At 38.2% G+C, this 14,248-nt stretch overlaps 1 protein-coding gene across 7 annotated transcripts in view; it reads left to right on the forward strand.

Annotated features, from left to right (window-relative positions):
• Window positions 1-14,248, forward strand: part of PCCA (propionyl-CoA carboxylase subunit alpha) — a 456,523-nt gene that overhangs the window by 248,865 nt on the left and 193,410 nt on the right. For all 7 annotated transcript variants that reach the window (XR_010130619.1, XM_019039752.4, XM_055360016.2 and 4 more), the window contains 2 exons: window positions 4,477-4,587; window positions 14,051-14,153. Coding sequence is in view for 6 of the 7 variants with exons in the window: in XM_019039752.4 (XP_018895297.3) it covers window positions 4,477-4,587; window positions 14,051-14,153 (214 nt within the window). In the remaining variant the exon portion in view is untranslated. The remainder of the gene's footprint in view (window positions 1-4,476; window positions 4,588-14,050; window positions 14,154-14,248) is intronic.

A 14,248-nucleotide genomic window follows, 5' to 3' on the forward strand; every position in this document is an offset into this window, starting at 1 on the left:
ATGCATTGTTGTCATATAAAAAGCTGTGAAAGCCGTCAAGCCCAAAATTTGTGCTGGAGAAAACTTTGTCTGGATGTTGTGCATGACTTCACAGGATTTATGAAAGAGGCAACCAAGGAAATCATGAAAGAGATTGTGGATTTGACATAAAAGGTGGAGTGGGGGTTGAAGGGTTTTAAGGTATGGATCTTACAGGAATCCAAGAGCGGATAGACACCACACCCGAGGAATTAACAGAGGATGACTTGATGTAGATAAATGCTTCTGAATTGGTGCCAGAGGATGAAGAAGAAGACATAGAAGAAGCAGTGCCAGAAAACAGGATCACATCAGACAATGCGGCAGAAGGATTCTGATTATTCAAGACTGCTATTGACTTATTTTACGACATGGACCCTTCTGTGATACTGGCAGTAAAACTAAAACAGTGGAAGAAGGATTGAAATCATATAGAAACATTTTTAGAGAAATGAAAAAGCAAAAAAGGCAGACAAAAATTACAAAGTATATTCATAAAGTTATACAGAGTGTACCGCCTCTCCTGCCTCCCCTTCCACCTCCTCCACCTCTCCTGCCTCTGCAACCCCTGAGACAGCAAGACCAGCCCCTCCTCTTCCTCCTTCTCCTCAGTCTACTCAACCTGAAGAGGAGGAGGAAGACTGTTATGATGATCCACTTCCACTTGATGAATAGTAAATATATTTTCTCTTATGATTTGCTTCATAACATTTTCTTTAGCTTTATTGCAAGACTGCAGTATTTAATATATATAATATATAAAACTTGTAATTGACTATGTTTTCAGCAAGGGTTTCAGTCAACAGTATGTTATTAGTATTTACTTTTTTGGAGCATCAAAAGTTATATATGGATTTTTGTCTGTGCAGGAGGCACCCCTAACCCTGATGTTATTCAGTCATCACCTGTGCTTTGAAATTGTCGTTGTGTACTAGGCTCAATTTTTTTCTACTAGATTACATGCATCTTTAAAAAAATGACTTATTGAGGTATACTTGACATAATAAATTTCTGATATTTAAAGTATTCGATTTCATGAGTTTTGACATACGTATACACCTGTGAAACCATTACCACAACCATGGTGTTGAACACTTCTTTCACCTCTGGAAGTTTCCTTATGGTCTTTGCCATTTACCCTCCCTCTACCCCTTTCCCAGTGTAACCACATGATCTGCTTTCTGTCACTGTAGGCTCGTTTGCATGTCCTAAAATTTTATATTAATGGAATTATACATTATTATGCATTATTTTTGGTCTTGCTGTTTTAACTCAGCATAATTATTTTTAGGTTTATCCTTGTTATTTAATGTGTTATTGACTCTTTGTGTGTATGTGGAATAGAATTCCATTGTATGGACAAGCCCAGTTTTGTTAATTCATTTGCCTGTTGATGGAGATTTAAATTGTTTCCAGGTTTTGATTATAGTAAATAAAGCTGCTATTAACCTTTGTATGTAAGTCTTTGTATAGACATATGTTTTTATTTAACATGACTTAATACGTAGGAGTGAGTTGTCTGAATCAGTGAATATATGTTTAACTTTTCCAGAAACTGCCAAACTGTTCCAAAGTGTGTGTATCATTTTATATTGCCACCACAGTGTGACAATTCTCCTTGTTCCATATCCTGACTAGCACTTGCTATTATCTGTCTTTTCACTTTGGCCATGTAAATCGGTATATCGATGGCATCTCATTGTATTTCTTTAACAATAATGATGTTGAACAATTTTTCCTATGCTTAGTGGACATTTTGACTGTGTTTTTTTACTTGGTTTGTTTTTTGTCTTATAATTGTGTTGTAAGTGTTCTTTATATGTTTGTAGATACAACTCCCTTGTTCGATATATGTATTGTGGGCCAGACACGGTGGCTTGTGCCTATAATCCTAGTACTTTGGGAGGCCAAGGTGGGTGGATCACTTGAGCCCAGGAGTTCGAGACCAGCCTGGGCAACAGCAAAAACGTGTCTCTACAAAAAATATAAAAATTAGCTGGGCGGCCGGGTGCAGTGGCTCACGCCTGTAATCCTAGCACTTCAGGAGGCCGAGGCGGGCAGATCATGAGGTCAGGAGATCGAGACCAACCTGGCCAACATGGTGAAACCCCGTCTCTAGTAAAAATACAAAAATTAGCTGGGTGTGGTGGCGTGTTCCTGTAATCCCAGCTACTTAGGATACTGAGGCAGGAGAATCGCTTGAACCTAGGAGACAGAGGTTGCAGTGAGCCGAGGTTGCACCACTGCACTCTGACCTGGGCGATAGAGTGAGACCCTGTCTCAAAAAATATATAATAATAATAATAATAATAATAATAATAATAATATATTTTATGTGAATATTTTCTCTCAGGCTGTAGTTTGCTATTTTATTTTCTTAGTTGCCTCTTTTGAGGAGCAGACTTAAATTTTGATGAAGTACAGTTTGTCAATATTTTTATAGTTCATGGTTTCTATGTACTAAGAATCCGTTGCCTACCTTAAGGTAACGGATTTTTTCCTCCATATTTTCTACTGTAGTTATGAAAATAGGTTTGTGATTCATTTGGAGTTAATTTTTTGTCTATGTTGTTAGGTGTTAGGGTTGAGGTTAATTTTTTTTTTTTTTTTTTGAGATGGTGTCTAGCTCCGTCACTGAGGGGGGAGTGCAGTGGTGCGATCTTGGCTCACTGCAACCTCCACCTCCCAGGTTCAAGCGATTCTCGTGCCTCAGCCTCCCAAGTAGCGGGGATTACAGGTGCCTGCCACCACGCCCAGCTAATTTTTGTATTTTTAGTAGAGATGGGGTTTCACTGTGTTGGCCAGGCTGGTCTCGAACTCCTTACCTCATGATCTGCCTGCCTCAGCCTCCCAAAGTGCTGGAATTACAAGTGTGAGCCACCGTGCCTGGACTTTTTTTTTTTTTTTGGTCCAAATGGTTAGCTGTTTGTTCTAGTACCATTTATTGAAACGACATTTATTAGGTTGGTGTAAACATAATTGTGGTTTTTGCATTGCTGAAATGTGCTGTTTGATATTGGAATACATTCTTAAATAAATGTGGTTATGTTATACATCATTTTAATGTACATTTCTCGCTTTGTTTTTTTGCTAATGACTTACTACTTGCTGTTTATTTTATATTTAGAGTATGGAAATGATGTTAGACAAAAAGCAAATCTGAGCAATTTTCTTATTTGAGTTTAAAATGGGATGTAAAGCAGCAGAGACAACTTGCAACATCAGCAACGCATTTGGCCCAGGAACTGCTAATGAACCTACCGTGCAGTGATGGTTCAAGAAGTTTTGCAAAGGAGATGAGAACCTTGAAGATGAGGAGCTTAGTGGCCGGCCTTCAGACGTTGATAACAACCAATTGAGAGCTGTCATCGAAGCTGATCCTTTTAAAGCTACATGAGAAGTTGCTGAAGAACTCAGTGTCAACCATTCTACAGTCGTTTGGCATTTGAAGCAAATTGGAAGGATGAAAAAGCTCCATGAGTGGGTGCCTCATGAGCTGACTGAAAATAAAAAATATTATCATTTTGAAGTGTTGTCTTTTCCTGTTCTACAAGACAATGAACCATTTCTTGGATTGTGATGTGTGATGAAAAGTGGATTTTATATGACAACCAGCGATGATCAGCTCAATGGCTGGACCAAGAAGAAGCTCCAAAGCACTTCCCAAAGCCAAACTTGCACCAAAAAAAGGTCATGGTCACTGTTTAGTGGTCTGTTGCTGTTCTGATCCACTACAGCTTTCTGAATCCTGGTGAAACCATTACATCTGAGAAGTATGCTCAGCAAATCGGTGGGATACACCAAAAACTGCAATGCTTGCAGCTGGCGTTGGTCAACGAGAAACGTCCAATTTTTCTCTATGACAACACCCAACTGCACGTCACATAACCAATGCTTAAAATTTGAATGAGTTGGGCTATGAAGTTTTGCCTCATCCAGCATATTCACCTGACCTCTCGCCAACCAACCACCACTTCAAGCATCTCAACAACTTTTTGCGGGGAAAACACTTCCACAACCAGCAGGATGCAAAAAATGCTCTCCAAGAGTTCGTCAAATCCCGAAGCATGGATTTTTATGCTACAGGAATAAACAAACTTATTTCTCATTGAGAAAAAGGAGCTGATGTAATGGTCCCTATTTTGATTAATAAAGATGTGTTTGAGCCTAGTTTTAATGATTTAAAATTCACAGCCCAAAACCACAATTACTTTTGCACCACCCTAATACAGCCCGTTGACTTGACTTGGCAATACCAAGCTTCTTAAATTTATATTTAGTGTTTTATTGATACCACAAGTTCAGATATTTTTTGTTGTTAATAGAATTCAAGGAAATAAGTAATCTTGAATGGTTTCTGCTAGGTCATAGAACAGTGATGATAAATTTCTCCAGATTATCAGAATTCAATTTTTCACTGATTCATTGTTCTTCAATTTGATATCATTTTACTTTTAGGTGTTACACATAATATTGCATTACTTCGAGAGGTGATAATCAACTCACGCTTTGTAAAAGGAGACATCAGCACTAAATTTCTCTCTGATGTGTATCCTGATGGCTTCAAAGGTTTGTATGCATTAAAATATTTTAGTGTTTTAAAGTTGTTATTTTTATACTTTATTGTAATACATAATTTCATTCTATTTTGAAATTAAGGCCTTTTGGCTTATATTATACTTAGCATTTTTAGAACATGCAAGACTGTTTACATTCATGATTTTAAGTATTTATGGGTGACTCATGAGTGTGATAATCTGCAGTCTTGTGGAGTGCAGAATTCAACCATGTGGATTGTTCTATGAGTCCAGTGTTTTGGAGCAAAACATGTAGATAGATCATTAGCCTACCTGACTTCCTGGTTTCTGAAAATCAAATCAGATTTGTATTTTCTACTGAGGTGAGTATATAAGGAACTCTTCTAAAGTGATTTTTAAGAGATATATTAATGAAAATAGCACTGAAAATTTCAGAAAACCAGATTCTAGTCCTATTAATGAAAATCTAGGAAGATGATGATTTTATTCTGAAAAATGAAGTTTTCAATAAAGTAATGAGTGGAATGTGAAATTTAACACAGCAAAGTTATCAGCAAGCATTTCCAGGTAGTAGAAAAATTGCTCATCAAATGGGAGATAGAGAAAACCCTTTAGTGAGCATTCAAAACATAGTTAACATAAGATATTGAGAGATAAACAAGATTTAGATGAGACTTAATAGAAATGTTATTCAGGTGAAAGCCTCTACCTACGTTTTTAATGAGCTAGTGAGGTATGAAGGTTAGATAGTCTGTCCCATATTTCAAGTGTTCTTTGTATCCATTAAAGTGTTTTAATGTAAAATGACTCACATTCTTATTAGGAGCTATGTATAGATTCAGGTCAAGTTGATGTCGTTGAGTTGTTGGGTGCATTTATAAAGCAGTTTTCAATTCAGAATTTACAATACAGAGTTTTCATAAGACTCAACAGAGATAACTGATTTGAATACTGTTTTAAAACTTTAGTGTTACAGAGTTTTATCATTAGTATTAAGGCAAATGAAGAATGGCTCTAATTTGGGATCTTAAAACAAAAACTAATGATTTATTAGGTTGTTTTTCCTAAACTTTTGAATTTTTAAAAATACAAAATAAAATACAACCAGGGTAGTAGTTTTATACTTTTGTGACTATTCTTTTAATATTTGTTGGTTTAATGAGGCTAAGAACCCCTTACATCATTGCTTTTCATTTTATCCCTAGCACAAAACATAGTAGGTACTAAGTATTTGTTGATTTAATGAAAAAAAAAATCTTAGCCATAGTATTGATGAGAAAGGATTACTTTGGGTTTTTTTTTTTTTTTTTTTTTTTTTTTGAGACGGAGTTTTGGTCTTTCGCCCAGGCTGGAGTGTAGTGGCACAGTCTTGGCTTACTGCAACTCCGCCTTCCGGTTTCAAGCGATTCTCCTGCCACAGCCTCCCGAGTAGTTGGGATTACAGGCATGTGCCACTACCCCCGGCTAATTTTTATATTTTTAGTAGAAACGGGGTTTCACCATGTTGGCCAGGCTTGAACTCGAACTCTTGACCTCGTGATCCGCCCGCCTCGGCCTCCCAAAGCGCTGGGATTACAGGTGTGAGCTACCGTACCTGGCCGCTACTTTGGATATTTTTAATCATTTATACATGTATCCAGATAACCAGTTCATTCTATTTTGATCCTAATATTTAGTTTCTTGTCCTTCCTAAAATTTTAATTAAAAGTTGTAGTACGTTTTGAAGTGGACTTAGGACTTCCATGTTTTTATGTCTGCCTGGCAATTCAGTGATGGTGATAAGATAGGAAACAGTGGGCAGAAGGAGAAAACAGGGAAAAACTACAGAGAACCTTTAGAACAAACATTATATGCATGTATGGGTATTTATGTATATATACACACACACAAATACACATTTATATATAAGTCTGTCTATATGTATGTATGGTAAAGTATCCCAGAGAAGAAGAAAATGGGGCATTTAAATTTTCTAATCAGAGTTGATTAGTATGTGCTGGACGTTTAGCAACAATAGAGAATATCCCAAATTCTCTAGAGAAGGGATCCCCTTCAAACTCAGAAATGTACTTAAACCTAAATATTGCAGTTTTCTGTGATGCATATAATATATTACATTTCTTTTTTTGTAAGGAATTAACAGCTTGGACACCACAATTTTGTTTTTTATGCTTAGACCAATTTTTAAAATTGGCATATATTGCTTTTAGCAATTATTTAGTTGCAGCCTTCATTTTACATGTGAGGAAACTAGAGCTCAGAGATATCAGTAAAGCTAAATGACCGGTAAGATAATAATGCCAGGAATTGAACCTAGGCTTATTCAACTCCTATTTGAGTAGTCTTTGAGTTATGCTGGGGTTCAAATTCATAAATCACAAATGTTTTCAATCAGGGTGTGCTACATGTTGTTATATTGCCTCTAAATACTTTAGAAACACACTCCTATATTTGCCATTCTTAATGTCTCCCTCTTGTTTTATTTTCTTATTTTCATATCAGTTCATTCTTCTTTGAGTGGTTACTGTCTGTCATTCTTCTTCAGATTGCTGTATTTTCCCCCTAAATCAGGTCTTAGATATTTTAAACTATCGTCTTTTGACTGTTTGATATATGTGCCCAAGAGACTGCAGGAAGTGGTAACTACAGTTAATCCAGGATCCTCTCCATATGTTTGAGGCCAGGTCATTTTGCCCCTTTGGGGTTTCCCATCTGCTTCCCATCTGTCCAGCTATCCTAGGCACTATTCACAGGCAAGCACCTATTTTTATGACTGCATTAAAATTTTCTATTGTATATGTTTATTATCCCACATTTATTTGTATGTAGACTAAGCCAGTTTTACTAGAGATTCTTAGAGTTAAACTTTGAAATGATTGCTTCTAAAATTAAAAAATAGGATACATGAGAAATTATTCTTGTCATCTCTTTAGATGTGGATGTTGAAAAGCGGTTTCCCTTGATTCTGAAAAATAAATGGAACATGAGGAAGAAGATATTTTAAGAACTATAATTTCATTTGGCCTATAATGAACATTTTGGGCTTATTTCTCTGATACCTTCTTATACTTCAACCCCAAGCCCCATCGAAAGAAATTGTCAGAATTATCTCTTTCTTTTAAGAAGTTACAGATCTTCTGGTAAAAATTTCACTCAACACAAAAAGTATATAATTAATTATACTTCTCTTTTTTCCACTGAATTTAGTCAAGTATATCTACACTTTAAAAAACACTACTATGATATTTGGACTGAATTCAATCATTAAAGTCATTCAACAAATAATTGGTATAGGCTCTAGAAGAAAATCAAAGATGGGTATATTTTACCTGCTGTTAGTGAGCTGACATCATGAGAGAAATAATAATGTAAAGTACCCACTATACTACAGGACAGGATAAAGTAAGTGCCTGGTAAAGATGTAAGCAAAGTATCTTGATAGAAGAGAAAAAAAACAAAACAACAACAACAGCAAAACACCAGAAACCCAGTTCCATTTGAGGGAATAAAGAATGGCCTTAAGGATGAGGTAGCATTTAGACTATTGGAATACCTCTCCGGGGACTCTCTCCATGGGAGCTGGGCTGCGCTTGTGAGAGCCATGTGTGCACATCTTTATAAGCCATCCTCTTTGAAGTTGGTAGTTTGAAATCAGCCATGAAGAAAGTATTTACTGTAAGGAAATTGGTTGTACCCTGCGGCTTTTCTCCTTCCCCCACACCCCAGTTGTTTGTTAAGCATTTACCAGCAAACCACTGCCTAACTCTTTGGTCTGCCTATTGAGCAGAGTCCCTGATGTAAAAAGGAAAAGAATTACTCATCTAGGGAGGAAGACCTAGAAGACTCACTAAGGACAGGTGGTGCTCAGTTTTAGAGCTGCTGTTGTAGGAGGCAGATGACTGTGCTTACTGAAAAATGGGAAGAACGCTTAAAAATACTGAATTAGAGGAGAAAGACTTAATGAACTAAAAAACTGATTTTTCTAAATAAAACAATTCAGCAGTCAATGTGGAAGGTAGGATGGTCACTACTAAGATCCAAATTAGTGACTCAAAGGAATAAATGGCAGTATCTCAAAATATGTAGCAAAAAGGTAAAGAGAATGAAATCATGTGGAAAATGATAAGAGATACGGAGGGAAGATCCAAAAGATTTTACACATAAGTGCATACTAGGGGTTTCATGAAAAGAAAAATGGAAATGAAGGATAACTTTTAAAGAAATAATAGAGATTTTTTTCTCACTGTTCTTAAGAAAGCCTTAGGTATTCTTGGAAAGACTCACCGAGATTCAGACTGGATTAATTTAAAAAGTAACTCCACTAGGCATATAAAAAACAAATACTTTTTAAAATCTTCTAGAAGAAAAGAAAGAAGATGCAAGGAATGTACAGTGAGATTATGTTCATACTCTATAAACTGGAAGTTAGAAATCTTAGAATAGTGTCTGCTACATAGGAAAGAATTTGACTCAAGAGTACTATACCCAGCTAAGATATCGTCATCAATATAAATAAATTTGTTTTCAGTTAAATAAGGATTCAGACTATTTTACCATATACACTCCTTTTGAGGAAATTGCTAAAGAAAGTACTTTAACCAGTTTTGAGGTAAGATGATAGCTTAAAAATATACACATTTTTCCCCCTACCCCCAAATCCACTAACTTGAGTTTTTTAAAGACACAAGCCCACTAGGAAGAAGAAAGGAAATAGCATTTGGTAAAATGAACAGCTGAAAGATGATACTTAACTGACTTAGTAACCTAAGAAAGTTGAATCCTAAGCTGACAATGGGAGAAACTGAGAAGTAGCTCATTACCACTGCAGAACCCTTCAGAAGTCTCAATAATTATTAGCTCCAGATACCCTGGGAAATTCCTAAAGGTAGCACTATTGGCCTAAAATCTCTGTAAAATTTTCTCCATATCACTTCCCTCACTCTTCAGAGTAAGGCGACTCTCTTTCCCTCATCCTGGTGAAAGCTTTCAGATTCTTCTCTGCAGAGGATAAAAACCAGGGGACACCAGGCACAGTTGGACAAAGGATCGAGGGAACATGGACATACTAAATGTGGTGACACTCTCTGCCCCAGCTTCGTTCGTCAGTTGGTTCCCAGGGTACTGGCAGGCAGACAGGTACTCACAGACATGAAAGTAGACGATCCTTGAAAAATCTAACCCCCTGGTGAGATTACCTAAAGATTCCCCAACAAAACAGTCCAGCCAGATTACCCTATAGACAAAGCTGCCAGTGGTCAACAAAGCCATAGCCCACAAAGAGAGAACGGGCCTGGAGTCGAATCAGGACCTCTTTATCTGCATTATTTAATACAACACTATGGCCGGGCGCGGTGGCTCATGCCTGTAATCCCAGCACTTTGGGAGGCCGAGTGGGGCGGATCACCTGAAGTCAGGAGTTTGAGACCAGCCTGACTAATGTGGAGAAACCCCGTCTCTACTAAAAATACAAAATTAGCCGGGCATGGTGGCATGTGCATGTAATCCCAGCTATTCAGGAGGCTGAGGCAGGAGAATCACTTGAACCCAGGAGGTAAAGGTTGTGGTGAGCCGAGATCGCGCCACTGCCCTCCAGCCTGGGCAGCAAGGGCAAAACTCTGTCTCAAAAAACAAAAACAAACAAACACACACACAAAAAAACAGAAAACACTACATGTAATGGGAACCAATGCATAGCTGTTAAAAATAAATGGTAGACCTAAAACCATTCGGGAAATACACAGGTCAGGCTTCTTGAAAACTGCATCATGCCAATGAGGGTGGCCAGTAGCACGAGGGTCATAGTGGCATGTCACAAAGCTTGTAGGTGCTGTTACATGGTTTTGAACTCCAGTAATTAGTGGCTTAATGAACAAGGAGAGGAGATAATAAACATTGTTTAGCGGTTGGGACTTTTGCTTGAAATTATCCCCCCAAAAGTTTAAGAAGGTAAAAGTTAGTTGTGAGGAGGAAGGTTTTTCTTCTTTCAGTCACAAATACTTATAGAGCCTATTGGGTAAAAGATTGTGCTCTAGGCTCTGGGAATAGAGAGGTAAAACTTCAAAAAGCCTAAGGCTTTTAGAACCAAGAGCTGCAGCTTTTTCCAGCCATGTCTTCACTGAAGAGCCCACTGTGCCCAGCCTCGTTGACTTTGCAGTAGAGGCTCTAAGCTTGAATGCTGTGAACGTTCCAAGGCTGGGTTTAAGAAAGCCTTAGAACTCCATCTAGACCTGTAACAAGTACAAGTGACTTGCTCCTCTGAAGAGTGCTTGAGGCTGCATGTGTCTTGCATGTGAGGCTGGAGCTCTCAGTCCTTCTGCCTCCTCACCACCTGTATTCCACATGCACCCAGCAGCATCCTCTCAGTCTTCTCTGTCGGGGTTGGGGGAGAGGGTAAACCAAGTGTCAGATTACAGCACTCTTGGTTTACGTTCACACTCGCTAAAAGGGGTAGGAAGAATTGGAGAGCTTTTTAAATACTTACTGTGCCCCCAAGTTTTAGGTGTGTAGGATTCATCAGTAAACAGAAAAAGGAGCTGCCCTCATGGGACTTACATTCCAGCAGGTTAGCAGGCAGTATGCATTCTCAGCTCCCCTCATGGCAGCCAGGCAGGGTTTACACATTAGAAGCTGCTCAGAAAAGGGAATGAGTTACATTCACCTTAGCTTACTAGCCCAGAATGCAGTGTCAGTGTGTCTGACTTAACACCAAGCTGGTCTACCACCCCCGGAGGGCAAACAGTGGAGACCGTTCAAAGGGAGCTCAAGGTCAGAGCCAGGGAAGACATGCCTTACTTAGTATCAGGCTGCAGGGGAACTTGCAGAAGTCAAGTCCACTCTGGCCTGTGATCAGGAGTAGCATTATGCTAAAATTGTTAAAAGAATAGGTCAGTTATGATCAGACTTCTTATACAGAGCCTGTTGGAACTGAGTACCCCCCTTTTGAAGTGGAATGTCAGTAAAATGCTTGAAGTTGATGTGCATCATATCAGTTTGCCTGGGAGATGTGATGAATGATGGTCCATTTTATTTTGGAGACCTCTCTCAATATTGCCTGAGTCCGTGCACTAATAGTTGGTTAGACCAGATGAAATACTGATTGAGCATCTTGCAGTGAATAGGTTCCCCTAATGCATTGCCTCTTCCCTTGCTGATGGTATATACTGTGCATATGTGTCTAAAGAACTGACTTGTAAAGGACTTTGATTGTGAACCACCATGAGAAATACATTTTACATCCTGACATAGTATGCACATATAAACACACACAACATTTTCATGTAAAATACTGTGTTTAAAGTGCTATGATAATTTGTCTTCCTGCACATGACACATTAAACTGGCTTCATGAACTACTAAACAGTTTCTTTACACAGTTTGATAAATATCAGTCCAGAACAGTTGTATTCAAAGTGAGATCTGCTGACTGGCAGCATCGGCATCACCCTGGAGCTTATTAGAAATGCAGATTGTTACCCCTTGCCCTCATACCTTCTACCAGTCAGTCCGCTGGTGAAGCGCACACAGCATCTTTAATCCAGGTGATTCTGATGTTTGGTGAAGTTTGAGAAGCACTGGTTCTTTTTACACTCCAGAGAGCTTTTGTGATTATATATATTGATATTTGCCACATTATAAATTAAAACTGAGGAACTTGAAAATATTTATTCATTCATTCTGAAAGTAATGGTAATAAATCCATTATGTGTTGACATGAGAGCAGTGATGTCATCACACAATATGTGTCCCTTGGATCTGGGAACCTCTGCAGTATACTCTTGAGAAAATGAGAGTTAAAAAAGCAAATATATTTTAGTAGTACTATGAAAATCATTTGACCTTGCAAGGACTCCTGGGGACTCCCAGTTGTTGGCAGGTCACGCTATGAGAACTGTTCTTCTCAACTGTATGTTTTGACAAGACTGAGACCAAATTTTTGTAATACTTCTTATATAGAGTAATTATGTAATCATATGGGATGTTTTCATCACTGCTTAGGTGTCAGGGGAAAATGAGGAACTTTCCAATGCCCATAAGAGTATGGTTTATTAGGCTGTTGTGAGGATCTAGTGTGGAATTCCCAGAACCAGTTGGTAGATCCCATATTTGCATTATGTTTTATGTAATGTCTAGGTTTGTCTCAAAAGAGGGTGGATTACCTGTGCTCTCCCTGCCCTTCAGGGAGCAGATAGATTACTTCCCTGTGGAAAATTGTGCTGTAGATATTGGAAGTATTTGTATCTTAATTTTGAATATTTTTAGTCTTATTTGTATTTTGAGTGGTTTTTTAGACATAATGTTTAAATTACTTCATTTCTTCCAAATAAGTTTAGGCAACTAGTTTTTTTCTTTTTTTGAATTGTACATTTGTTTCTTGGTATCTGTGGGTGATTGGTTCTAGGACCCTTTCGGATACAAAAATCCACAGAAGCTCAATTCCCCGGTGTCGTATTTACATATAACTTAGACATATCCTCCCTGTACTTTAAATCATCTCTAGGTTACTTACAATGCTTAGTACAATGTAAATGCTGTGTAAATCATTGTTATACTGCATTGCTTTGTGGAAAATGACAAGAAAAAAAAGCCTGTACATGTTCAGTACAGACAACAATACATTTTTTTCTCAAATATTTTCAACCTGCAGTTGTTTGAATCCATGGAGGGTCGACTGTAAAAGTAGCACCTTATGGCTGATGAGCCAGCTTTCAAGTTGCTCATACTGTCCCACTTAATACTCTACTATCTGTATGTAGTACTCTGGTAAATAAATAGTTTTAGATTTGTGGTGAAGTTGCAGAGCTGTCAAGGGATGTGTTAACCTATAGACCCTGGAGTATTTGAATCCTACCTTGACTCACAACTTTCTTGAAGAATTATGCAAGTTCTTCAATCAGTCACTCACCCCAGGCCTTTGTGACCAGCCGACTATCCCAGGTCCAGCTGTGTAATGGTAGGAAGATATTGTGAGTGAGAGGAGGAGAGAGATTGGTTGGTTGATTGGGATTCATGCAGAGAGGCAGAAGAATCACGGCGTGATATTCTTTGGATCTTCGCACCAGAAAGCATGGCCTCATCTGTGTCCTTGACCAGCCGCTCTCCTTTTCTCCAGGGACGGGGGCTTCTTGCACGCTATCCTCACTTCCCTCAGCAGGGAAGCTGGGCTGGGAAAGGACAGAGAGAAGCAGATGTGAGGAGCTTATGCTTTTCCTGGAGATCTCTGTGTGGATGGTTTTTTCTTTTTAATTGTTTTTGTTCTGTGCATCTGTTGAATATCTTCTTTCCCAATATAAACTTCCCGTGAGCAGGATTTTGTTGTCTTATTTGAATGGTCTTGCTTCCTCAATGTCCGCACACCCCAGTGCCTAGTACAATCCTAGCTGCATAATAGATGCCCTATAAAATACTTGTTTGAATGACTAGTAATTCTATAGGAGAGAAGCACAGATGTTAAAATAAATGATTGATTGATTGATTGGTTGATTGATTTCCCTCAGGACACATGCTAACCAAGAGTGAGAAGAACCAGTTATTGGCAATAACATCATCATTGTTTGTGGCATTCCAGTTAAGAGCACAACATTTTCAAGAAAATTCAAGGTATGGTAGATCATTTAAAACAGAATAAATGAGCAGAACAATATTGATAATCCAGTCTACACAGGAAATACTAATAAAATATGTGGCTGATCTCA

The sequence above is a fragment of the Gorilla gorilla genome, chromosome 14 (assembly GCF_029281585.2).
Source record: "Gorilla gorilla gorilla isolate KB3781 chromosome 14, NHGRI_mGorGor1-v2.1_pri, whole genome shotgun sequence".
Taxonomy (NCBI): Eukaryota; Metazoa; Chordata; class Mammalia; order Primates; family Hominidae; genus Gorilla; species Gorilla gorilla.